Raw genomic sequence first — 27,865 nt, 5'->3', positions numbered from 1 at the left:
AATATGAATCTGGTCTGTAATAAAAATAAAAATAAAAATAAAATGTGATAAATGACCACTGATTAGGAATTATTATTATTCATGGTCATTTAATGGTCATTTTTTTTTTGCATTCTTACTTGATCTGGAGCTGATCCGGATCCAGAATCCGGATCCGTGCCGGCATTGGCACGTCGTGCATTCGGACACCGGCCCAGATCCGCTTTTCGGACCCCGGCCCGGATATTACAGTAGACTCTGTCTAAGTCCGGCCAGTGGCTTCTTACTTTCTGTTTCACAAGGCGCTGTCCCCCGGACTTGACTTCCATCTCTGGGACTCATCAGACGCGGCCAGCCTCCTGCTCGACACCAGTAAGTCCTCATACAGCTGCAGAAACACACACTGCACTCATTCTGGAGGGGATTTTAATAAGGTTAACACCTTTTCTGCATTAGGATTATAACTATTATAACGGTCCTCAGGGAGGTTAAGGTGATGTATTTCCATGCATCCTTCAGGGATTCGTATGTCCGCTTCTCCCTCGATATGAGGGCTTTCCGTCAGAGGGGCCACGCATGACCAGGTGACAGGTCGATCATTCCTCTGTAACGGTCAGGAGGCTATAGCCTGCAGTGCTGAGCCACCGTGCTGTGGATAATTGACAGCCAGGCATGAACAGTAATAAATCATAAGCACTGGCACATTTGCTGTGCAGTGGTGTCATACTGGTGACTGGTAGTATAGTAGTGGTAGTGGTGTGGTGGTCTTGGGCTGAGGATTGCTGTTTCCATGCATTTCGTGATGCGCTGGGCTTTAAAAGCTCCTCTTTTGTGTTTCTCGTTGGGGATTCATATTCACCAGTGCTTTTAATTCATATAATATAGTTTCATTTGGACTATTTTCATATTGAGGGCTTTCCGTCAGAGGGGCCACGCATGAGACCACGTATGAACCGCACGACCAGGTGACAGGTCGATCATTCCTCTGTAACGGTCAGGAGGCTATAGCCTGCAGTGCTGAGCCACCGTGCTGTGGATAATTGACAGCCAGGCATGAACAGTAATAAATCATAAGCACTGGCACATTTGCTGTACAGTGGTGTCATACTGGTGACTGGTAGTATAGTAGTGGTAGTTTTGTGTTTCTCGTTGGGGATTCATATTCACCAGTGCTTTTAATTCATATAATATAGTTTCATTTGGACTATTTTCATATTGGACTTCCTCTTTTATTAATCCTAACTCGAGTCCGTAGATCTGTCTGAGCTTCGTGTAGCAGCTATAAGTGCAACAGAGGCTACACAGCCATCATTGCCCATTTTTCCTAACTGATGCGTAGGATTACGGATGCATTTTCCACTCATATTTAGAGTAGAACAGAATCATAAACTGTGTAAAAATGAATAAATTAATTAATAGCAAAATACATGTGTACACACAAAGACAAACACAGCAAACAGCAGCACAGCTAAGGTCACACGAAATGACTTAAGAGCTCATTAGAGCTCATCAAAATTCCATGAGGAATAAATAAATTCCTGAAAATGAGTCTCATGACCCGAGGTACCCTATAACGCTTTCCAGAAGGGAGCGTTTTAAATAAACAGAGGATGAGTAAGGATATTACAGTAGACCCTGTCTAAGTCCGGCCAGTGGCTTCTTACTTTCTGTTTCACAAGGCGCTGTCCCCCGGACTTGACTTCCATCTCAGGGACTCATCAGACGCGGCCAGCCTCCTGCTCGACACCAGTAAGTCCTCATACAGCTGCAGAAACACACACTGCACTCATTCTGGAGGGGATTTTAATAAGGTTAACACCTTTTCTGCATTAGGATTATAACTATTATAACGGTCCTCAGGGAGGTTAAGGTGATGTATTTCCATGCATCCTTCAGGGATTCGTATGTCCGCTTCTCCCTCGATATGAGGGCTTTCCGTCAGAGGGGCCACGCATGACCAGGTGACAGGTCGATCATTCCTCTGTAACGGTCAGGAGGCTATAGCCTGCAGTGCTGAGCCACCGTGCTGTGGATAATTGACAGCCAGGCATGAACAGTAATAAATCATAAGCACTGGCACATTTGCTGTACAGTGGTGTCATACTGGTGACTGGTAGTATAGTAGTGGTAGTGGTGTGGTGGTCTTGGGCTGAGGATTGCTGTTTCCATGCATTTCGTGATGCGCTGGGCTTTAAAAGCTCCTCTTTTGTGTTTCTCGTTGGGGATTCATATTCACCAGTGCTTTTAATTCATATAATATAGTTTCATTTGGACTATTTTCATATTGAGGGCTTTCCGTCAGAGGGGCCACGCATGAGACCACGTATGAACCGCACGACCAGGTGACAGGTCGATCATTCCTCTGTAACGGTCAGGAGGCTATAGCCTGCAGTGCTGAGCCACCGTGCTGTGGATAATTGACAGCCAGGCATGAACAGTAATAAATCATAAGCACTGGCACATTTGCTGTACAGTGGTGTCATACTGGTGACTGGTAGTATAGTAGTGGTAGTTTTGTGTTTCTCGTTGGGGATTCATATTCACCAGTGCTTTTAATTCATATAATATAGTTTCATTTGGACTATTTTCATATTGGACTTCCTCTTTTATTAATCCTAACTCGAGTCCGTAGATCTGTCTGAGCTTCGTGTAGCAGCTATAAGTGCAACAGTGGCTACACAGCCATCATTGCCCATTTTTCCTAACTGATGCGTAGGATTACGGATGCATTTTTCACTCATATTTAGAGTAGAACAGAATCATAAACTGTGTAAAAATGAATAAATTAATTAATAGCAAAATACATGTGTACACACAAAGACAAACACAGCAAACAGCAGCACAGCTAAGGTCACACGAAATGACTTAAGAGCTCATTAGAGCTCATCAAAATTCCATGAGGAATAAATAAATTCCTGAAAATGAGTCTCATGACCCGAGGTACCCTATAACGCTTTCCAGAAGGGAGCGTTTTAAATAAACAGAGGATGAGTAAGGATATTACAGTAGACCCTGTCTAAGTCCGGCCAGTGGCTTCTTACTTTCTGTTTCACAAGGCGCTGTCCCCCGGACTTGACTTCCATCTCAGGGACTCATCAGACGCGGCCAGCCTCCTGCTCGACACCAGTAAGTCCTCATACAGCTGCAGAAACACACACTGCACTCATTCTGGAGGGGATTTTAATAAGGTTAACACCTTTTCTGCATTAGGATTATAACTATTATAACGGTCCTCAGGGAGGTTAAGGTGATGTATTTCCATGCATCCTTCAGGGATTCGTATGTCCGCTTCTCCCTCGATATGAGGGCTTTCCGTCAGAGGGGCCACGCATGAGACCACGTATGAACCGCACGACCAGGTGACAGGTCGATCATTCCTCTGTAACGGTCAGGAGGCTATAGCCTGCAGTGCTGAGCCACCGTGCTGTGGATAATTGACAGCCAGGCATGAAAAGTAATAAATCATAAGCACTGGCACATTTGCTGTGCAGTGGTGTCATACTGGTGACTGGTAGTATAGTAGTGGTAGTGGTGTGGTGGTCTTGGGCTGAGGATTGCTGTTTCCATGCATTTTGTGATGCGCTGGGCTTTAAAAGCTCCTCTTTTGTGTTGCTCGTTGGGGATTCATATTCACCAGTGCTTTTAATTCATATAATATAGTTTCATTTGGACTATTTTCATATTGGACTTCCTCTTTTATTAATCCTAACTCGAGTCCGTAGATCTGTCTGAGCTTCGTGTAGCAGCTATAAGTGCAACAGAGGCTACACAGCCATCATTGCCCATTTTTCCTAACTGATGCGTAGGATTACGGATGCATTTTCCACTCATATTTAGAGTAGAACAGAATCATAAACTGTGTAAAAATGAATAAATTAATTAATAGCAAAATACATGTGTACACACAAAGACAAACACAGCAAACAGCAGCACAACTAAGGTCACACGAAATGACTTAAGAGCTCATTAGAGCTCATCAAAATTCCATGAGGAATAAATAAATTCCTGAAAATGAGTCTTGTGACCCGAGGTACCCTATAACGCTTTCCAGAAGGGAGCGTTTTAAATAAACAGAGGATGAGTAAGGATCCCACACAATGTTCTGGGCTTTGTGGTTTATATGTATGATTATCCCTGGTATGTTCCCAGTCCTCCACAACTTGGTTTGATTCTTTGAAACGTCCGACGGGACAGCCGTGGTGTGGTAACGACTGAGGCCTCTGTGAGAGCGGGAGTTCTGAGCTGCAGTAAACTGCATAGTTTGTATAATGTGTGCATGTTATGTGTGTGTTAGTGCATCAAGAGGGTCATTAACTCTCCATCAGCCCCAGGGACGCCATGTTCACATGCACGCTCATGTGGCCATATTTGCCACACTGCTCATTGCGTCATCAGAGGAAATCTATACCACATGGCAGTTCACTATGTCTTGAAAACAGCTTAAACCTGGCTAAGCTCTTAACGTTGGCTAACATTGTGATCACAAAAATGCTCAGGTCTAGCCTACTGTTAGGTTGCAGCAGGTTTGCTCTGGTCCGAATTAGTGAACGAGGTTGGAAACTCGGGGTGTTTCCTTTCCTTTCCCTTGGTTTGGTTTTACAAAGGGAAAATTTCAAGTGCACCCAAATGCATCACAACAAACCATGTGAGTACGTTCTCTCCGCTTATTGGTCAGTCCTGTGTTCTGGACTGGTGCATGTTTCTGTGCAGTTTAACATGGAGCAACGGCAGAGATGGCCTTTGCTCATAGCTGTAGTAGCCTGCTTCTCTGGGCAGTACACCAGGTTAACCAATCTAGAGTTCTTCTGGGACCAATCCGAGACCACCCTTTCTCAAGGGTCTCAGCGTGGTTGTTTTGGTCCGCATCAGAGTGCGATGACTGTATTTACACCGGCCCAAACGATTTGCACCAAGGGTGAGAGCGAACCAGGGTTGTAGGTGTGAAAACGGCCGTAGACCCGGGTAGGCAGCATTCACTCAGTTTCGCCGGAGCATATACGGGCCGATTGTGGGCCGAGTTTGGCCAGTTCCATTTCACCATATCACAGCCAAATACTGTTCCAAATCTGGGCCAAGTGCAGCTTCCACTCTGCGGGTACCTCATATTGTAGTATAGAGGCACTGACATCACGATCCTGCAGGAACACGACCCCTTTGGTTGGACTGAGTGGCAAATCATTCTGCAGCCTGGCTGTGTTTGCTAGGGAAAATGACCAAACCGGGAATGAAGCAAGCAAATATCTGCTCAAGTTAAAGGCAGCTGGATTTAACAGCAATAAAACATCCAATCGATCCATCGATGTGTAGCCAGGAACGTCCAGCTAACCAAGGCTCGAGTAAAATCACACCCGTTTAGAGGATAAAGCCTCATATCTGAGAGCACAAAGTGGAGTGAACGGTCTTAGGAGTGTTTTCAGGCTGATTTAGTAGACTGGTTCATCCAGGTTTGCTTGCTTTCCACATTATTCAAACTTACCATGTTGCTAAATTCACAGCTACAGTGGGCTTGAGTTTCTGTGAATTGCAGCAATCCATTAGTTTCACTTCCCTTTAGCTTTTGGCAGTCTGTAAAAGGGTTTTGAATTCTTGCTGAATCCGTTTGTATAGTTGGTACAGCAGGGTTTTTTTTGTACAAGAGCTTGTTCCTGTTTTAGTGTTTTAGCGGCATTCACACTCTGAACACTAACGCTGCCACTCAGCCGATGGCCGCAGTGACTCCCGCCACCCGTGACGTCACGAGCCTACCCTCTATTGTACATGTTCATACAGTAAGTCAGCATAGCCATAAAAATGAACAAATAAATAAATGCATTCCACACAAAAGATTGTAGATTGATAAAAAAGGGAACTGTATGTAATAAATATGATTATTTTTATACAGTTACTTTCTGTTCCCCAGCTGATTTGGACAAAGTACTGCTAGGGGTGTTTTTATATTACTTGGAAGGAGAAGCAGTATTCTGAATAATTTTAGAAATAACTTTTCCTAGACATAGTTTAGGTTCTGTGCCAAATCAGAGTGATGGGCCAATGTGTTTTGATTCTGAAATCTTAGATTTTTTATTAATAACCCTTCGATTTTCTCATTTCAATCAGATTGTTGTCACATGTGAACTTATCTGATATGAAAAGTGGAAAATCTCAGGCTTTTCTCTTATTGCTGTTTATCACAGCACTGTTTCAGCGGAGAGGTCTTTTTTATTCATCATCAGATATTAATCTGATATTATAATTACAATCTTAATTTAGATATCAGTGATCCTTCATCAGAACAATATTGCTGTCTGTTTTCTTTCTTTGGAAAGTGGGATGTTTTTATAAGGAACACTACTTGACAACCTCCAGTGGTCTAAATCAGCCGCTGCTCTTTTCACTCTAAACCGAAGGATACAGAATTAGGGGTGTAGTTCCATCCGCAGAATCACGAGATGAACTTTTGCAAGAAGTCCTGGCACGCCTGTTCCTCTGGAAAACTGAGGTAAGAAAAACAACTTCTTAAAAAATAAATAAAAAAAAAAACGCTGAGTAAAGCTAGAAATGCCATAGTTCTGCAAGCGTAATTCAATTCTGAATACAGTCTAAAAACTCACTAGCCAGCTAAGTTTCCAGAACTATTTTTCCAGGTTAGTTAGCCAACTTGCTAACCGAGCTAGTTAGCTAAACTTTAGCTCAGGTTATTTTACCAAGCTTATTTTAGCAGGATAACCCAGGTTAACCCAGGTTACCTTGAGTTAATTAACTCATGAATCCAATGACTGTAAAAAAAACTTGGGCAAAATTCTATTCCCTTATGTTCATAAAAATTAAGTCAAAGTCGTCTGCGCAGACAGACAGACACACCCACTCATTTAGTTAGACACGCCCCTCCTCTCCGACCAGGCGTCTCAGACGTTTGCCATTGAGCTCACAGCGCAGCCTAAAGGCATCTGTATGGGGCACTTTTCCTAGAGCAGTAAAATACTCCACAGCACATCCAGATGCTAGTCCCTGACCGTGCTGTTTAGACTGGTAACGATCTTACTGTTCAGACAGTCAGCTGTAAAAATCACAGATCACTGAACAGTTTATTAAGGTCAGAATGATTTTACATGTGCTAGATCATCTGTGAATGACAAATCTGGAAATATTTCCTCTGTATTGATTTGAATTTTAGTCACATATTAAAAAATAATAACACAATTAAAAGTATTGAATTTATTAATTGCAATGAACTTGTAGTGCATCATCAGACCACTGTCATCATGATCTCCACTGGATCTCTGTTCCAGTGATGTGGGACAGAGGTAGCAATGATCAGAGGAATATGGTGACTTTCTCCAAATCTCTGTATTACGTCTGTGCAGAGCTGAAATAGGTTCAAAAGGAGAATTTCCTACCCGCTTCAAATTACTTCAGATTTAACTGAATGCATATCAGCACATGATCTGGTCTACTTGTGTTGAGAGATCGTGAAAACAGAATATACATATGAATAATTAATGTGAAATATTTGCACTTCACAAATGAAACTATTGTTTTCAACCCATGTTGCTTCCAACTTACGCTTCAGCCACACAATCTTGTAGAAATATTCTTTAAAAATATTTTTTTCACCCCATGTAGGGATGGTTTGTAGGAATAATAAATAATACATTTGGAATCTAGCTTTGTTTCTGAGTGCTGTATGTGATCTATATTATATTAAGTCTTTTTGGTATGAAATCACATCTCTTGTGATTCGTGACTTTCTCTCTGTTTTGTTTTCAGGACACCTTTCTTTAAGGTTCTGCTTCCTTGCAAAATGTTTGCAGCAAGGTAAGTAATCCCTTAAAGATTTTTCCACCCCATATATAAAAGATTTGATTGTTAGAAATGACATTAGAATCTTTATTTGTTTATGATTTTGTCTGTGATGGTTATTATAAGTATTCCTGCAAATAGAGCATCAGGCCAGTCTATCTTGCCAAATCTTGTATCTTGTATCTTGTCTATCTTGTTTTCTAAATCTGGGCCAAGTGTGGCTTCCACTCTGCGAGTGCCTCGTATTGTAGTACTGTACATGATTAATGTCAGCATAGTCATAAGAACAAAAATAAATGGACAAGAAAGTAATTGTATATGTTTAATTCCAAAATATATTCCACACACAAATGTACATTGAGAAAAAGAAATTATGTGATAAATACACTTTACAAATATTTTTTTTGATGGTTATTTTAAGGTTAATTACCCCAGCTGATTTGGACAAAGTATTGCCAGGGATGTTTTTATGCTACTTGGGAGAAAAAGCAATATTTTAAATATCTATATAATGTAATATAATATTATATTATATATTATTTTATATAATTTATTATTATATAAAAACATAATATAATTTCATAGTTATGTGCAGAATTAGAGTGGTGGGCCAATGTATTTTCTCTTCTTCTGAAATTTGGCTTTTTTAATTAATAAACAATTTTCTAATTTTACTCAAATTACTGTTACACATCCACATCCTCTCACCCTTAACTAATAAGAAAAGTGTAAAAATATATTTTTCTCTTATTGTTCTTTATCATTGCACTCTTTGAGATGTACGTCTTCTGCGATTTTGAAAGTTGCATTTCTTGTGAATCATGGTTTCCTGTCTGTTCAGTTTTCTGACAGGGTGCAGTTTCCTGCTTCTTCAGCAACATCTTTCAGAACTGTAAGTATCTCCTTCAATATTTTTTCATAAACATATTCCAGAAGATAGAATGTGATTGGCTTGATATTAATTTCCTTAAAGTGAAGCAAGTGAATCAGCAAAATATATACATATATATATATATATATATATATATATATTAAATGTAAGCAATACATTTACGTAAAACAATGAGTGGAGTATTGATATTGATTTATTTATTGCTGAAGATCTCTCTTTTATTTAAAGGTGCAATCAGGAGAAACTCCTTCAACTCCGAAGCAACAGATGGAGACATTGAAAAATGTGGCTGCGACTTCCCTTTGAAAGGGATGAAGGCAGAAATGTGTTACTACATTAGCCGGGCTTTTTTCTCTCTATGAAAGCAAGGGCCACACACACACACACAAAACACACAAACCTACACATACTCGTATACAGTTGCAGTTGAAAGGATTAAACCCTCACTGCAAATAGGGTTTATTAGCAAAACTGACAAACTTTCAGCTGTTTCCAATAAACCAATCGAGAACAGTTGAAATAGCCCAACACAAGTAATAGAATAAGTGCTTTCTCCACATTCCAACACACAGTGCCACTTTTTTATTCAACCCGTTCAGGATAAGTGTCTTTAAAATGTGGCAGTTTTTGCTGTTGTGATCTGCTGTAAACACGATGCATAGCCGGACACCAGCCACTGGCAGCGCTCCTGAGGAATCCCATTCCTCATGGGCTATGGCCTCCAGTTCACTAGTCTTCTCGGGTTTATGTGCTGCAACCGCCAAATATTTTCTATAGGGTTCAAGTCAGGAGACTGTGATGGCCACTGTGGGTCATTACTGTCACACAAAAACCTCCTATTTCCAAAACAGTAACTTTTCAAGAACCTTTGAATGGACAATATGATACAATGATTCAGTGATACAAAGAATCATGTTAGGTCAAGATGCAAGGTTTTGGCCTGACAGCAATGATATACGTGTGTGTGTGTGCCCTCATTTGATGTCCCATGCCCCATGCTATTTCAATACCTATATGTAGTAATATAATGCTACTCTTCTTAATATATTGGCAACTTCATATTTTTGCTTGTTTGTTAAATGTTTGTTTATTTCTTCAATTACATGGATCACCACAAAATCACCTTTTCTTTCCTTTTCTAATTAAAAGTCAAAAATGAACATGCCAGGGTTTAGTATTTTTAATTTATTTAATCATTTAAATATAGTTACTTAATTTTAACGGAATTAGGCATAATGTAATACAGTGAATGAGGTCCATTCATGGGCTTATTCTGATATTCTGGCTAAGTTCTTGTCGCCGGATTGGGGTCAAATGACTTGGGACAGCTCTGAGCCGTCAATTATTTTGAAACTGGCCTGATTCCGGCAGCCAGAGCTGTACCAGATATTTCACATCCGGCTAGCCAGAACTGGGCCAGATGTAGGCTAGAGGCTTGTCCTGGCTGAGGCTAGCTCTTGTTATCCGAATCTTCCCTGTTCTGTATCACTTCGGATAAAAATAATTCGGAAAAGTTAACGGCCCCTGGTTGCAGACAATTCATGGGTGGATGGGTGCGGGTGGTGTACCATAGTTTCTGTATGGTTTTCAAGGCAGATGCGGAGCTATCATGGAGGATCACTACTCTGAATCTATTGCAGGTAGTTTAACTAACTCGCTAAAGTAATATATCTGGAAATTGGATACCATTTTAACAGCAAATTCAGTTTTTATTTGATCTGCCGGACACAAAAATTGATGCGGATGCAATCAGGATACCACGTAAAGTCCTATGAAGTCCTCGTGTAATCTCAGTCTTAACACAGCCCTGTGGCTAGGGAGCCCTTCTGTCTGTTGACTGCTTTAAGCCAACTATGACATCTTTTGGCTCGGTTTTGCATCTTGGATTCCTGTAAAACCTGAAATCAAGGTTCCTAATCTTATAGTTTTAGTGTAAAACCAGTAATAAGAAGTCTGCAATACAAATCAATGGAATTACAGTGTTTTCTCCCGTTATGTGGGGGGTACTGTTTGGCTGTTTCTGCATCTTTTAAGAGGAATCTTAAACCTTATAGTTTGCTGGTACTATACATAAAGCTCAAATCCTTTAGCATAACTCATGTAGCCCAAAAATACAGTTTTCGCTCATTAAACCGACAAGATCTCCTGGTAGTAGTTTTACTTTTCTAAATCCTCATATCATTATTGTATTCCATTATATATATATATATATATATACAGTGGGGAAAAAAGTATTTAGTCAGTCACCAATTGTGCAAGTTCTCCCACTTGATGAGAGAGACCTGTAATTGACATCATAGGTCGACCTCAACTATGAGAGACAAAATGGGGACACAGGGGGACCTAGTGAATGACCTGCAGAAAGCTGGGACCAACGTTACAAAGGCTACCGTCAGTAACACACTACGCCGCCAGGGACTCGGATCTTGCAGTGCCAGACGTGTTCCCCTGCTTAAGCCAGTACATATCCGGGCGTGTCTGAAGTTTGCTAGAGAGCATTTGGATGTTCTGGAAGAGTACTGGGAAAATGTCTTATGGTCAGATGAAACCAAAGTAGAACTGTTTGGTACAAACACAACTCGCTGTGTTTGGAGGAGAGTGAATGATGAGTTGCATCCAAAGAACACCATACCAACTGTGAAGCATGGGGGTGGCAACATCATGCTTTGGGGCTCTAGAGGAGATCTGCATGGAGGAATGGGCCAACATACCAGCAACGGTGTGTGCCAACCTTATGAAGAGTATGTGTGTGTGTGTGTGTATATATATATATATATATATATATATATTATAAATTAAATCTTGAGCTCAATTATATCGACATTATTGATGCAGCTTGCACACAGTTCTCTGCATTTATGTATATATTGCAAAGTATTGTGTATAAGTTATATACACTATATAGACAAAAGTATTGGGACACCTCCTCCTCCTCCCCATGAGAGTTTATCCTGCTTTTGTTGGAGTAACTGTGTCTACTGTCCAGAGAAGGCTTTCTACTGGACTTTGGAGAATTGCTGTGAGAATTTGATTGCATTCAGTGACAAAATCGTTAGTGAGGTCAGGATGTCAGTCACCACCAATCCTCATCCCTAACTTATCCCAAAAGTACTGGATAGAGCACCAACCATCATTCCAGAGAACACAGTTCTACTGCTGCACAGTTTAATGCTGGGGGCTTTACACCACTCTAGCCCACGCCTGGCATTGTGCATGGGGCTAAAATGTTCATCCACCCCACAGTGTTCTAGTTTATTAGCAGTATCTCTCCACAGGGACTAGATAAGCTGTGTGGGCAATGAGTCATATGGTATGTATTAAATGAAATTATAATTTGTACTCTTTTAATAACAATTTATACTACAATGAAAACAAACAAAATTGATAAATTAAATGTAGCTGAAGCATAATGAAGGTAATCTAACTAAAATTAACATAAAAATTAATAAATAAATAAATAAACAATGTATCCAAAATCAACTATTGTTAAACCAGCTAGCATTGTTAAACCATTAACAATTTCCATTTGGATATTTTTGACAATGTTCCAAATATCAACAATACAGTCCCAATAACATCAGTCAGTGTATGTGTATGCAGGTGTCATGTTCAACACCCGACCTGGCCACCAGAGGTCTTCGTCCCCTGAGATTTAACTAATGTACTGTCATCAGCGATCTCATTACACACCTGTATTCAATAGCAGTCATCAACACCACTACTACTACTGCAGCCCCTCATTCACTCTCTCCTTACGAAGCATTCTTAGTGGTCATTACAATCCTGGGTGAGCTCTATTTTTTATATTTGGCCTCATGTTGCTCTCTTTTCGCCCCTTGACTTCAGATTATTGTATTTTGTTTGTTGAACCGTTTGCCTAGTTTCCAGGTTTGCTATCTTGGCCTTTTACTTCAATGCTCTGTATCCTTCCCTAAGCCTAATAAAATCCTGCACACGGATTCTGCAAATGCATGTAGCACTATATTAAAGGCAAACTGCAAATAGAAATTTACATTAGCATGAAGCAAAATACTGAAAAGAGATTGAACTATTAAAAATTTGTCTTACCGTCAACATGACACCATAGTCATTACCATATCGTTGCTCTGGAACCCCCTATTAGGAAGGTCTTGGATGTAGTATAATTAAAAGTTCAAAGACATTCTCAAATTATATGGCATAATACTTTCATACACAACAGTTACAAGATAATACTTAATAAACCATTGTAAACAGTAAATTGCTAACGTTAACTAATAAACAAATAATAGTAACACTTTGCCGTAGGGAACTGTTCAGGAGCCTACATGACACCTGCATAAGCACATCATGACAACTGACACAAACATACATAGATGCTTCAAAAAGTTGTCAACTGTCATAAAAGCTTCTTCTGTAAACTTTGATTTCAAGTTGACATAACTACAGTGGGGAAAAAAAGTATTTAGTCAGTCACCAATTAAGTTCACCCACTTAAAAAGATGAGAGAGGTCTATAATTGACATCAAAGGTAGACCTCAACTATGAGAGACAAAATGAGAAAAAGAAAATTCTGAAAATCACATTTTAAATTATGTCTGATTTTTAAAGAATTTATTTGCAAATAATGGTGGAAAATAAGTATTTGATCAATAACAAAAGTACTAATTACTAATACAATATCCTTTGTTGGCAATGACAGAGGTCAAACGTTTTCTGTAAGTCTTCACAAGGTTGGCACACAGCGTTGCTGGTATGTTTGCCCATTCCTCCATGCAAATCTCCTCTAGAGCAGTGATGTTTTGGGGCTGTCGGTGGGCAACACAGGCTTTCAACTCCCTCCAAAGGTTTTCTATGGGGTTAAGATCTGGAGACTGGCTAGGCCACTCCAGGACCTTGAAATGCTTCTTACGAAGCCACTCCTTTGTTGCCCTGGCAGTGTGCTTGGGATCATTGTCATGCTGAAAGACCCAGCCACGTTTCATCTTCAATGCCCATGCTGATGGAAGGAGGTTTGCACTCAAAATCTCACAATACATGGCCCCATTTATTCTTTCATGTACACGGACCAGTCGTCCTAGTCCCTTTGCAGAGAAACAGCCCCAAAGCATGATGTTGCCACCCCCATGCTTCACAGTTGTTATGGTGTTCTTTGGATGCAACTCAGCATTCACTCTCCTCTAAACACAACGAGTTGTGTTTGTACCAAACAGTTCTACTTTGATTTCATCTGACCATAAGACATTCTCCCAATACTCTTCCGGAACATCCAAATGCTCTCTAGCAAACTTCAGACGTGCCCGGATATGTACTGGCTTAAGCAGGGGAACACGTCTGGCACTGCAAGATCTGAGTCCCTGGCGGCGTAGTGTGTTACTGACGGTAGCCTTTGTAACGTTGGTCCCAGCTTTCTGCAGGTCATTCACTAGTTCCCCCCGTGTGGTTCTGGGATTTTTGCTCACCGTTCTTGTGATCATTTTGACCCCACGGGCTGAGATCTTGCGTGGAGCCCCTGATCGAGGGAGATTATCAGTGGTCTTTTAGGTCTCCCATTTTCTGATTATTGCTCCCACAGTAGATTTCTTCACACCAAGCTGCTTGCCTATTGCAGATTCAGTCTTCCCAGCCTGGTGCAGGTCTACAATTTTGTTTCTGGTGTCCTTCGACGACTCTTTGGTCTTCACCATAGTGGAGTTTGGAGTGTGACTGTTTGAGGTTGTGGGCAGGTGTCTTTTATACTGTTAACAAGTTCAAACAGGTGCCATTAATCCAGGTAACGAGTGGAGGACAGAGAAGCCTCTTAAAGAAGAAGTTACAGGTCTGTGACAGCCAGAAATCTTGCTTGTTTGTAGGTGACCAAATACTTATTTTCCACCATTATTTGCAAATAAATTCTTTAAAAATCAGACAATGTGATTTTCAGAATTGTTTTTTCTCATTTTGTCTCTCATAGTTGAGGTCGACCTATGATGTCAATTACAGGCCTCTCTCATCTTTTTAAGTGGGAGAACTTGCACAATTGGTGACTGACTAAATACTTTTTCCCCCACTGTATATCAGGTCACAGAGGTTTTTGGTGAAATTAGTCAATAAATACAGTGAATCAAATTATGAGGCTTTATACTACTTTTTTATATACTTTTTAACACGACTGCAGGAATTCACCTCTATTCCAGGCTGAGGCTGGCCACTGATGTTGGGCAGTTAACCTTCAGATTCATCAAGAGAATTGAGCAAGAGAAAATATACACAGTTAAATATATACAGGTGTCAAAACAGTGTCATGGTGTTTGAATTAGGATTCATAAAAATGTTTAAAACAGTAAGATGGAACTCACTATAGTTAAGGGTCAGTATAAAAAATACACTACAGTGTATTTGCTTAAAGATTCATAATTTGCAACATAAAAATGATTTGACTTTACCCACTTAGCCCACATGCAGCTTCACTTGGCATGGGATGTACATTAACATTGTTTAGTCATTTAGCAGATGCTCTTAACTGCACAGAATCTGCAAACAGTACAAGCTAAAGCCTAAGCTTGATGCTTGTAGGGTAAGTACCTGCTTCCTGTCTTAATAGGAGTGATGGAGTGATGTGGAGTGATTTCAGCAAATTTGCATCCTGCATCCTTTTCTTTCTTATACAGAATAAGTAAAGGGTTACCCAATAATAGACTACAACATGTTATCACTTATATAGAAGAACTTTACTTCGCTTACTGTGTAGTCTTTTTTTTTTTGATGAAAAAAAAAGGTTTACTGCCTGAGATCAGTGCCTAGTCTCTCCACTTGTGCGTTTGAACAGAAGTGAATTCCTGTAGTCATGTTACAAATATGTAGTATAAAGCCTACTTTATTTATCATAGAAGGGCTGAAAATCCTCCCTTAGTATTACAATTCGCTTGTGTGTGGCTCCACCAGGATGTGGACACTCGAAGACACTCAGACACTGTTAGGCCATGCTCAAGCACCCATTCCCAAATGCTTTAGCGTCCAGCATGGACGTGGGAGCACACAAGTTGTCTGTCCCTGCAGGCTGTACACTCAAGCAGACATACTGTCAAGTCTATCTCTCAGCCCCAATAACTGGAAAACCTGTTCTCGTCTGATATGATTCATTGTTAACTGTGGTTTTCAGAACACAGCCAGGACAGCCCTTTGGGTCAGGATGCCCTAACCTTAAGACTGGACAAGGGAGCTGTTATATTTGTGTTCCCCTCTAACTTTCCCTCACATTCTTCTAGGGAAACTTATTACAATTGACAAGACCACCTTGGTTTTCTTTGCTGTTGTTGTTATATTGGGGTGTCCCATGTGAAATTCCTGTGAAGAAGGACCTTTTCTCCCATCTGAGGGGGACAAGTGTGCCACCCATATCTGGAGACAGATTTGTGAAATTAAAGGCATGGCTAACATCCCCCCTGTCCTCCAGTTGCCAGATCTGGAGGAAACTTTTGTCTTTAAAGTAGATGCCTTAGATGTTGGCATGGGGGCAATGCTCTCCCAGTGCCTAGCTCCAGCAGTTTTACTCCCACTGGCTTACACCAGGAGAATGCAATTACAGCATTCGGTATAGGAAGCTTCTTGCCTTTGTGGTTTGGACCAACCACAAGAACCTTGCCCATATCTAACAGACCAAGTGGCTCAACCCCCATTAAGCTCGATGGACAATGCTTTTCAGCCACTTAGATTTTGTTCTGTCCTATAGGCCAGGACCTGAAAGGATGAACACTAGCAGAGAATAAAGGGTGGTTTATTAACCAAAACCAAACACAAAACCAAGGGATATGCAAGCGTACCTCACTTACCTCTAGCGTGCCTGAGAATCACTCTTGAACATGAACCAAAACACTAGCCGACCTGAACACGCCAGAACCGTGTGAGGAATCATGGAGCTTCACGTATAATTCATGGGAAAGCATGATGGTAGTAGAGCTCCTTAAGTACTCCCAGTCCCAGGTGAAACACATGAACCATGAGTGAACCATGAGCAAACACAAATAAACAACAATGAACACAAATGAACAGGAAGTTCGGACGTCTTTATTTGGGCCTGTGGGCGGTGGCTCGAGATTGCCCCAGGTTGGTACCACAATGTTCTGTTAAATTTTTAGTTTTCTGACATGGGGGGCTCATTTAAAACACAATACATATTTTTGTTCGGTTTTATAATTGTGAGAAAGCCCCAGTGCTGCACCAAGTTGTGAGGATGTCACTCTGTATCGACCACAGCACTAATGGTATGAGGCTCTTTAAGATGCTACAGAGTGCAGGAGCAATGACAGACTGTTCAGTGTTTTCTGGGGCCTGTTGTAGTTAAGTTGGTGTAATTTCACTTTTGCTCTGCTAATTTGTAGTAGTGCAACCAAAATTAGAAACACATATGTACCTCAGATTTAGTTGCTAACAGTGCTCTGAATGAATTCTCCTTCCGCGTTTCTCTATCTGCGTTCTCTATTATTTCATCTACAGTAATAATGTGGCTGTGCAGAAGTAAAACCACAGAGCCTCTGGCAGGGCTCGCACAATATTAGGAGAGCAATAAAAAAAAAACAGATTATTGATTCATGTGACTGAAAAAGGTACCCTTCCAATGCTGCTGGTGTTTTATATATATATTATATATAAGTGTTTAAATAAAGTTTACAATCTCAAATGGTAATGTTTTGGGTGGTGGTGCTGATATATACTTGTTGTTTAGCAGGTGCTGAGGGTTGAAAGCATGTAATTGTATTTTGCTGGGCAGTATGACGGTTTATTCAGAACATTGTTTAAAATTGTCATTTCTTACATACTGCAATACCAATATGCAACAAAAAAGTGCATAGCAAAAATATGGCAAACAGCACAAACGTGTAGCATTTATGTGTTGCTAGAGACAGTAGGCTAGCGTGTTCACTCTCAAACCACTGTTGACCTAACCTACCTAAAACTAGACTTGACTAGACTAGACTAGTTTTTCATAGTAATTAATATTAAAAATCATTTGTAATTTTCAGTTTTATTATGATATACTTTGGTGTGGATTTTTGCCCAGAATCCAAAAATGGTGCCTGACCAACAGCCCTTTTGAGAACTTAAATATAAATAATTTACATTTATAGTCACTGAAGAAGTTTAGAGAAGAGAAGTCTTGCATGCATGAGGAGAAAGTTGGGTTTCTTGGAAGGCGTTCATACAGAGATGTTAATGAGTCGCCATTCCGTTCACTCTTTCCCACAGAAAGCAGGAGCCAACACTGATTATGAAATATGTTATGACCCTTGACTGTCCCAAACATTTTTCTCTCCCCAAGCATCAAGGTCATAGCAGTAGTAAACAGGCAAATGAACAGTGCAGAGTGCTCGAAGATGAATTGACCCACAGTAAGAATAAAATGAAACACTTTTCAACAGCCCCCCTCCCCCTAAGTAACAACCTCTTTAGAGGTTCTATTATTTTATACATCTTGACATAATAACAAACACCTGGTTCTTAGCAGGTCTTTAAATTAGATACATCCAATCTCAGATAAACAACACACACCAGGTTCCATTATGTCATTATTTACATTATTATTATTAGAGTACACCTCATGAATCAATAGCTTGTAGAACCATCTTAAGCATCAGAAACTTGGATTGGATTTCTGTAGGACTTTATTAGTCTCTCACATTGTTCTGGACCCACTCCTCTTTACAACATTGCTTCAGTTCACTGAGGTTTGTGGGCATTTGTTAATGCACAGCTCTGTTGAAGGTTCTGCCACAGCATTTCAGTTGGGTTGAGGTCTGTTGTAGATTTTCTGATGAGCTTGAGATCATTGTCCTGTTGCATGAACCAGTTTCAGCCAAGCTTTAGCCTCACATTTGACTATACTATACTTTAATATACAGAATGAGTGGTTGTTAATGGTTGACTCAGTGACTGCAGTTAACCATTTTTGACACACTGCTTTTGCATGTTGACTTGTTAAATAAATAATAACACTGTGTATATAGTGTTCATTTGAGGTTGTATTTACACACGTGGACAAAATTGTTGGTACCCATCGGTTAATGAAAGAAAAACCCACAATGGCCACAGAAATAACTTGAATCTGACAAAAGTAATAATAAATAAAAATTCTATAAAATGAACAAATGAAAATCTGATATTGGTTTTGAACCATGCTTCAACAGAATTATTTTAAAAAGTAAACTCATGAAACAAGCCTGGACAAAAATTATGGTACCCCTAAAAACAATGTGACCAAAGGGACATGTTAAATTAAGGTGTGTCCACTAATTAGCATCACATGTGTCTACAATCTTGTAATCAGTCAGTGGGCCTATATATAGGGCTACAGGTAGTCACTGTGCTGTTTGGTGACATGGTGTGTACCACACTCAACATGGACCAGAGGAAGCGAAGGAAAGAGTTGTCTCAGGAGATTAGAAAGAAAATTATAGACAAGCATGTTAAAGGTAAAGCTTATAAAACCATCTCCAAGCAGCTTGATGTTCCTGTGACTACAGTGGCACATATTATTCAGAAATTTAAGATCCATGGGACTGTAGCCAACCTCCCTGGACGTGGCCCCAGGAGGAAAATTTATGACAAATCAAAGAGACGAATAATACGAATGGTAACAAAAGACCCAGAAAAACCTCTAAAGAGATTAAAGGTGAACTTCAAGCTCAAGGAACATCAGTGTCAGATCACATCATCCATCGTTGTTTGAGCCAAAGTACACTTCATGGGAGACAACCAAGGAGGGCACCATTGTTGAAAACAAATCATAAAAAATCCAGACTGAAGTTTGCCAAACTACATTTTGACAAGCCCCAAAGCTTCTGGGAGAATGTCCTATGGACTTTTTATTAACTTTTTGCCAAGGCACATCAGCTCTTTGTTCATAGATGCAAAAATAAAGCATTTCAAGAAAAGAACACTGTCCCTACTGTGAAACATGGAGGAGGCTCTGTTATGTTCTGGGGCTGCTTTGCTGCATCTGGCACAGGGTGTCTGCAATCTACAATGTGTCTACAATGAAATCTCAAGACTATCAAGGGATTCTAGAGAGAAATGCGCTGCTCAGTGTCAGAAAGCTTGGTCTCAGTTGCAGGTCATGGGTCTTGCAACAGGATAATGAGCCAAAACACAGCTAAAAACACTGAAGAATGGCTAAGAGGAAAACATTGGACTATTCTTAAGTGGCCTTCTATGAGCCCTGACCTAAATCCTATTGAGCATCTTTGGAAGGAGCTGAAACATGCCAGAAAAGGCACCCTTCAAACCTGAGACAACTGGAGCAGTTTGCTCATAAAACATCAAAATACCTGCTGAGAGGTGCAGAAGTCTCATTGATAGGTACAGGAATCGTTTGATTGCAGTGATTGCCTCAAAAGGTTGTGCAACAAAAAATTAAGTGTAGGGGTACCATCATTTCTGTCCAGGCCTGTTTCATGAGTTTATTCTTTAAAATAATTCTGTTGAAGCATGGTTGAAAAGCAATGTCTGACTTTCATTGGTTAATTTTCATAGCATTTTATTTATTATTATTGTTGTCAGATTCAAGTTATTTCTGTGACCATCAAGTTATTTCTTTCATTAACCGAGGGGTACCAACAAATTTGTCCACGTGTGTACCTCATTTTAAGACCTTCTAAGGACCTTTTTTTTTTAATTTTGTCCTAAACATAAAAACATAAAATGCAGAGTTTTTCACATGCCTTGAGTGACTTTGCTTATTGTCAACAGATCATGAAATGCATGGGGACATTTCATAGCTTTTGTTTGGCCACGATTTTTACTGCCAAATAAACTACTTGAACAGCTCTCAAACATGACCCATAAGATGCCCATAAACTTTCTATCACTTTTGAACTTGTGTGTCAAATGCTTGGGATAGTGGACCCTATCCAGCGTCTTCATCAGCAGGGGCAGGGTTTGGCTGACCCTGATTTCATCCCTTTAAACTACTATGTTTTGAAGCTTCATCTTGATTGGAGCTTAATTTGTCATCTGAACCTTCTGCATCAGTTGCCTCATCAGCACCATAAGCCATTTAATTTGCTAGTCTCTGATGCTCAGAGATTGCATCAGCTTGCTTCAGTTCTTTAGTTGAATACAAGGCAAGGATTTCTGACGTGCCTTTTTGGCTATGCCCTTTGAAGGCACTTGGAAGCTTAACCTCAGCCACAAGCTCACTTTTTGCCAGCCCATTTTTTAAAGCCAAACATATGTGTGGTTAAACATTCAAGCATGTCATCAGTTGAAACTTCTGAAGGTGCAGAACCAAAATTTAACAGTTTTTATGTCTTTTTATCAGACAGACACACACACAGGGATAGAGCTGAGAAGAGAGGGCTAGATGAAACAATAAACAATTATAATACGTGTGAATAATTTGAAAGATAGGTGTGCATATATTTACAAAGAAATACAACTGCATTTATACTCCAGCCCTGAAGAGAGGAGAACCAACTGTTTACTGTTTTAATGGATAGCAGCCATCATTTTACAGAATAATTTTACTGTGCAAAAAGCAAACTTTTAAGTTGAAGCTTAGGATAAAATTCACCGGTTTACATTTATTACTCAAATGACTTCATAAAAATGGAATCATATTAGCATCAATTAGCTTTAACCATTGACCAATTCATTTAGTTGTTTCTTTCAGCAAGGATGGCCCCATCAACTCACCAATGCATGGTTTGGACATGGTATGCAGAGATGTTAACGAGTCCCCATTCTATTCACTTTCTCCCACAGAAATATAGAAAATATAGAAAATTTTATGACTCTCATCTGTCTCAAAAACTTTCTTCCCTCCCCAAACATCAAGGTCGTTCCAGTGATAAACAGGCAAAGGAACCGTGCAGAGCGCTCTAAGATAAGTGAGTAGAATTAAGACCTAAGAGTGAATATCACCCAGAATAAGGGGTCCAAGCAAACCATGTAGTACTCAGTTATTACTCATTATGCATTATACTAGACGAAATTAGGATGTTTTGTCTATGTAAAGCTATATACACATATTTGATCATACTGCCCATCCTTACTTGCAGTCAGTTTTTATATGTGTGTTAATGAAACTTTAGTTTGTTTGTTCTTTACAGTGGAAGATTACGGTGATTACTACAATTTTACTGAGGACAGTGCCATGCCCTGCAACAACGGCAATGTAAAAGCTTTCGGCAAAATCTTCCTTTCAACACTCTACAGCATCGTCTTCATCGTGGGATTCATTGGCAATGGCCTGGTTTTGTGTGTTTTTCTCAAATACCACAAGAGATGTAACATGACGGACGTGTGTCTCTTCAACCTGGCGCTGTCTGACCTGCTGTTCCTCATCTCTCTGCCTTTCTGGGTCCACTACGCCACCCTCAATGAATGGACCTTCGGGAATTTCATGTGCCGCTCTGTGACCTTCTTTTACATGCTGGGCTTCTATGGCAGCATCTTCTTCATGATCCTCATGACGGCAGACTGGTATTTTGTCGTTGTCCATGCCCACACCTCCCTTTTTTATAAGCACCGATTGGTGAAAGTTGGCATCGCCCTGTCTGCGTTCATGTGGGCTCTTAGTCTAGGGGCTTCTCTGCCAACCATCATATTCTCCAAAGTGATAAATGAGCCGACCGGGATCCACTGCAAGGCAGAATATACGGATAAGTGGAGGCTGTTCAGCTACCTGGAAATAAGCGTCATCGGCTGGATTCTGCCCTTCTCCGTCATGGTGTTTTGCTACTCTCGGATCATCCCCACTCTGGTCGCTATGAAGTCTCAGAAGAGGCACAAAGCCATCAAGCTCATCCTGGTCTTGGTCTTAGTTTTCTTTCTCTTCTGGACTCCCTACAGCATGGTTATGTTCCTGTACTTCCTTCACTACTTGGGATACTTAGCCACTTGTGAATGGCAAAGTGGACTGGGCTTGGCCCTGCAGTGGGCCGAAACCATTGCCTTCAGTCACTGCTGCCTCAACCCCATCATCTACGCCTTTGCAGGGCAGAAGTTCAGGACATTGATCATCAAGACCCTGAAACAGTGGTTTCCGTGTACCTTCAGCCACTGCAGAACAATTACCAGTGAGTTGTCGGAGAGGAGGAACTCCATGCGCTTCTCAGGAGTATTTACCACAAACATTGTGTAGCTGCCACGGGCCTATGCTAACATGGTAACATCAGAGGAAATCTCAGTTTACTCAGCAAAGCTTCACATGCTATTACTACACAATGGTTTGCTTTGTGAAAGTGTGCAATTTCTGGCTTACAACTATATACATTTTGTCCAGGTTGGATTTTTGTTGACATCATTTAACTTTAATCAGTGGCTAATGCTAAGACATTTTAATCAGCAAATGCAATGAATTCAGTATCCACCACAAAGCAACCAGTTATGGTTTTTGTGATTATAAGAGGAATCCATGAAAGTCAGGGTTTGTTTATGCTTTATTTTATAATTTGCTTTCGTTTACACTTCGGTACTGCATAAACTTAATACAGTAACAATGTTTCATGAATTTGTAGGTTAATCTACAATATACCTGCTGAATTTTGCAGTAGGAAGATTGTATTAAGGCATCATAATGTGCCAAAAATTTATTTTTTAAAAGAATAAACAAGGCTTTGTAAGTAAATGTATAAATATTCGTCTTTTTTACCATTGATTTCTTGTCTGAACTTTGGAAATAAGAATAAAATGAACCACTTTTCAACAGCCAAGCTATATTTTTGTTAAATAAATAATAACACTGTGTATATAGTGTTATTCATTTGAGGTTGTATTTACACACGTGGACAAAATTGTTGGTACCCATCGGTTAATGAAAGAAAAACCCACAATGGCCACAGAAATAACTTGAATCTGACAAAAGTAATAATAAATAAAAATTCTATAAAATGAACAAATGAAAATCTGATATTGGTTTTGAACCATGCTTCAACAGAATTATTTTAAAAAGTAAACTCATGAAACAAGCCTGGACAAAAATTATGGTACCCCTAAAAATAATGTGACCAAAGCGACATGTTAAATTAAGGTGTGTCCACTAATTAGCATCACAGGTGTCTACAATCTTGTAATCAGTCAGTGGGCCTATATATAGGGCTACAGGTAGTCACTGTGCTGTTTGGTGACATGGTGTGTACCACACTCAACATGGCTGAGAGGAAGCGAAGGAAAGAGTTGTCTCAGGAGATTAGAAAGAAAATTATAGACAAGCATATTAAAGGTAAAGCTTATAAGACCATCTGCTTGATGTTCCTGTGACTACAGTGGCACATATTATTCAGAAATTTAATTTCCATGAGACTGTAGCCAACCTCCCTGGACATGGCCGCAGGAGGAAGATTTATGACAAATCAAAGAGACAGATAATACTAATGGTAACAAAAGAGCCCAGAAAAACTTCTAAAGTGATTAAAGGTGAACTTCTAGCTCAAGGAACATCAGTGTCAGATTACACCATCCGTCGTTGTTTGAGCCAAAGTGGACCTTATGGGAGACGACCAAAGAGGGCTCCATTGTTGAAAACAAATCATAAAAAAATCCAGACTGAAGTTTGCCAAACTACATATTGTCAAGTCCCAAAGCTTCTGGGAGACATGGAAAATTAAACTTTTTGCCAAAACATTTTCTCTATGTTCACAGACAGAAAAATGAAGCATATCAATAAAAGAACACTGTCCCTACTGTGAAACATGGAGGAGGCTCTGTTATGTTCTGGGGCTGCTTTGCTGCATCTGGCACAGGGTGTCTTGAATCTGTGCAGGGTGCAATGAAATCTCAAGACTATCAAGGGATTCTAGAGAGAAATGTGCTGCTCAGTGTCAGAAAGCTTGGTCTCAGCTGCAGGTCATGGGTCTTGCAACAGGATAATGACCCAAAACACACAGCTAAAAATACCAAAGAATGGCTAAGAGGAGAACATTGGACTATTCTAAAGTGGACTACTATGAGCCCTGACCTAAATCCTATTGAGCACCTTCTAAGGACCTTTTTTTCATTTTGTCCTGATACATAAAAAGATAGAATTCAGAGTTTTTCACATGCCTTGAGTGACTTTGCTTATTGTCAACAGATCATGAAATGCATGGGGACATTCCATAGCTTTTGTTTGGCCACGATTTTTACTGCCAAATAAACTACTTGAACAGCTCTCAAACATGACCCATAAGATGCCCATAAACTTTCTATCACTTTTGAACTTGTGTGTCAAATGCGTGGGATAGTGGAACCTATCCAGCGTCTTTATCAGCAGGGGCAGGGTTTGGCTGACCCTAATTTCATCCCTTTAAACTACTACGTTTTGAAGCTTCATCTTGATTGGAGCTTAATTTGTCATTTGAACCTTCTGCATCAGTTGCCTCATCAGCACCATAAGCCATTTAATTGGCTAGTCTCTGATGCTCAGAGATTGCATCAGCTTGCTTCAGTTCTTTAGTTGGATACAAGGCAAGGATTTCTGTCTTTTTGGCTATGCCCTTTGAAACTTGGAAGCTTAACCTCAGCCACAAGCTCACTTTTTGCCAGCCCTTTCTGAAGGAACCTGTTCTGCCAAAGCAGACAGAAGAGCTCTTAAATTTATTATGCAGCCGCTCATCTAGACAATGACTCTTGTGAAGCCAAATCAAGCTGCAAGCAACACATGCAAGGCATCTTTAGCTACATCATTAGACATGCACTGGGACTTTCCAAACACTGGTTTGATGTCTTTTAACTCCCATCTTCTTTCTTGATTAATGCCTTATTTCTGACAAAGTTTTTAAAGCCAAACATTGCGTTGAAATATGTGTGGTAAGACATTCAAGCATGTCATCAGTTGAAACTTCAGAAGTGTAAATAATTTGAAAGATAGGTGTGTATATATTTACAAAGAAATACAACTGCATTTAAACTCCAGCCCTGGAGAGAGGAGGAGAACCAAAAGTTTGTTTTCATGGATAGCATTGGATAGCAGCCATCATTTTACCAAATTATTTTACTGTGAAGTAAGCAAACTTTTAAGTTGAAGCTTAGGATAACATTCACCGGTTTACATTTATTACTCAAATTACTTCATAAAAATGGAATGAAGTTAGCATCAATTAGCTTTAACCGTTGACCAATTAATTTAGTTTTTTCTTTTAGCAAGGATGTTTTGTCTATGTAAAGCTATATACACATATTTGATCATACTGCCCATCCTTACTTGCAGTCAGCTTTTATATGTGTGTTAATGAAACTTTTGTTTGTTTGTTCTTTACAGTGGAAGATTATGGTGATTACTACAGTTACAATTTTACTGAGGACAGTGCCATGCCCTGCAACGACAGCAATGTAAAAGCTTTCGGCAAAATTTTCCTTTCAACACTCTACAGCATCGTCTTCATTGTGGGATTCATTGGCAATGGCCTGGTTTTGTGTGTTTTTCTCAAATACCACAAGAGATGTAACATGACGGACGTGTGTCTCTTCAACCTGGCGCTGTCTGACCTGCTGTTCCTCATCTCTCTGCCTTTCTGGGCCCACTACGCCACCCTCAATGAATGGATCTTCGGAAATTTCATGTGCCGCTCTGTGACCTTCTTTTACATGCTGGGCTTCTACGGCAGCATCTTCTTCATGATCCTCATGACGGCAGACTGGTATTTTGTCGTTGTCCATGCCCACACCTCCCTTTTTTATAAGCACCGATTGGTGAAAGTCGGCATCGCCCTGTCTGCGTTCATGTGGGCTCTTAGTCTAGGGGCTTCTCTGCCAACCATCATATTCTCCAAAGTGATAAATGAGCCGACCGGGATTCACTGCAAGGCAGAATATACGGATAAGTGGAGGCTGTTCAGCTACCTGGAAATAAGCGTCATCGGCTGGATTCTGCCCTTCTCCGTCATGGTGTTTTGCTACTCTCGGATCATCCCCACCCTGGTCGCTATGAAGTCTCAGAAGAGGCACAAAGCCATCAAGCTCATCCTGGTCTTGGTCATAGTTTTCTTTCTCTTCTGGACTCCCTACACTGTGGTTATGTTCCTCTACTTCCTTCATTACTTGGGATACTTAGCCACTTGTGAATGGCAAAGTGGACTGGGCTTGGCCCTGCAGTGGGCCGAAACCATTGCCTTCAGTCACTGCTGCCTCAACCCCATCATCTACGCCTTTGCAGGGCAGAAGTTCAGGACATTGGTCGTCAAGACCCTGAAACAGTGGTTTCCGTGTACCTTCAGTCACTGCAGAACAATTACCAGTGAGTTGTCGGAGAGGAGGAACTCCATGCGCTTCTCAGGAGTATTTACCACAAACATTGTGTAGCTGCCACGGGCCTATGCTAACATGGTAACATCAGAGGAAATCTCAGTTTACTCAGCAAAGCTTCACATGCTGTTACTACACAATGGTTTGCTTTGTGAAAGTGTGCAATTTCTGGCTTACAAATATATACATTTTGTCCAGGTTGGATTTTTGTTGACATCATTTAACTTTAATCAGTGGCTAATGCTAAGACTTTTTAATCAGCAAATGCAATGAATTCAGTATCTATAATTATATCTGTAATTATCTGTAATTATAATAGGAAGCCATGAAAGTCAGGGTTTGTTTATGCTTCATTTTATAATTTGCTTTTGTTTACACTTCAGTACTGCATAAACTTAATACAGCAACAATGTTTCATGAGTTTGTAGGTTAATCTACAATATACCTGCTGAATTTTGCAGTAGGAAGATTGTATTAAGGCATCGTAATGTGCCAAAAATTTATTTTTTAAAAGAATAAACAAGGCTTTGTAAGTAAATGTATAAATATTCAGCACTTTTTACACTGACTTTTTGTCTGAACTTTGAAAATCATTTTGTAATAAATGCTGAATACTGTAATAAAGACTTTGATTGAATTTTTTATATTGTGCTACTGTTTACAATGCTTGTTCTATCTATTTATGCCTATGTATGCAAGACAAGTATGCATCTTCATCATGTTAATAGTTTACAGACTCATACGAGCATCATCTGTCCTTCCAAGAAACAGCAGAGCCAAAAACCACTCAGTGTCTCCAGCACTGATTTAGACAGCAGACAATAACATCAGCTCAGCTACAGAGTTTCAGACTGGCTGGTACACAATCAAAAGCCTACCCAGTCTACAGGCAGACTGATAGCACGACTGAGTCAATGGCCTGCCAAAGATCACGGAGTTGATGAAGGGGTTACTGACAGATGTAAGGGAAGAACGACTGGTAGTCGTACAGTACCACATTTGCCTATGTTTGTTCAGTAAAACATGACTGCATAATCT

The 27,865-nt window shown here is 40.1% G+C and overlaps 1 protein-coding gene across 8 annotated transcripts; it reads left to right on the top strand.

The window, feature by feature from the left end:
* The first annotated feature begins 309 nt into the window (after positions 1 to 309).
* On the top strand, positions 310 to 27,375 carry LOC140556370 (C-C chemokine receptor type 4-like). 8 transcript variants are annotated; one of them, XR_011979726.1, is made up of 7 exons: positions 310 to 351; positions 1,659 to 1,728; positions 3,036 to 3,105; positions 6,366 to 6,457; positions 7,726 to 7,773; positions 8,600 to 8,650; positions 8,879 to 9,768. XR_011979726.1 is itself a non-coding variant. In XM_072680204.1 (6 exons), exons 4-6 carry the CDS (start codon positions 21,301 to 21,303, stop codon positions 22,746 to 22,748), a joined length of 1,104 nt encoding a protein of 367 aa, XP_072536305.1. In that variant the 5' UTR covers positions 310 to 351; positions 1,659 to 1,728; positions 3,036 to 3,105; positions 21,280 to 21,300; the 3' UTR covers positions 22,749 to 23,218. The 8 variants fall into 8 exon arrangements, 6 of the variants coding, with proteins under 6 accessions (XP_072536305.1, XP_072536309.1, XP_072536308.1 ...); XR_011979725.1 differs by having other exon boundaries at positions 6,366 to 7,773; XM_072680204.1 differs by lacking the exons at positions 6,366 to 6,457; positions 7,726 to 7,773; positions 8,600 to 8,650; positions 8,879 to 9,768 and adding exons at positions 21,280 to 21,318; positions 21,441 to 21,492; positions 21,715 to 23,218.
* The last annotated feature ends 490 nt before the right edge of the window (positions 27,376 to 27,865 follow it).

The sequence above is a fragment of the Salminus brasiliensis genome, chromosome 5, assembly GCF_030463535.1.
Source record: "Salminus brasiliensis chromosome 5, fSalBra1.hap2, whole genome shotgun sequence".
In the NCBI taxonomy this organism is placed as follows: Eukaryota; Metazoa; Chordata; class Actinopteri; order Characiformes; family Bryconidae; genus Salminus; species Salminus brasiliensis.
This window is presented reverse-complemented; position numbering and strand designations above follow the sequence as displayed.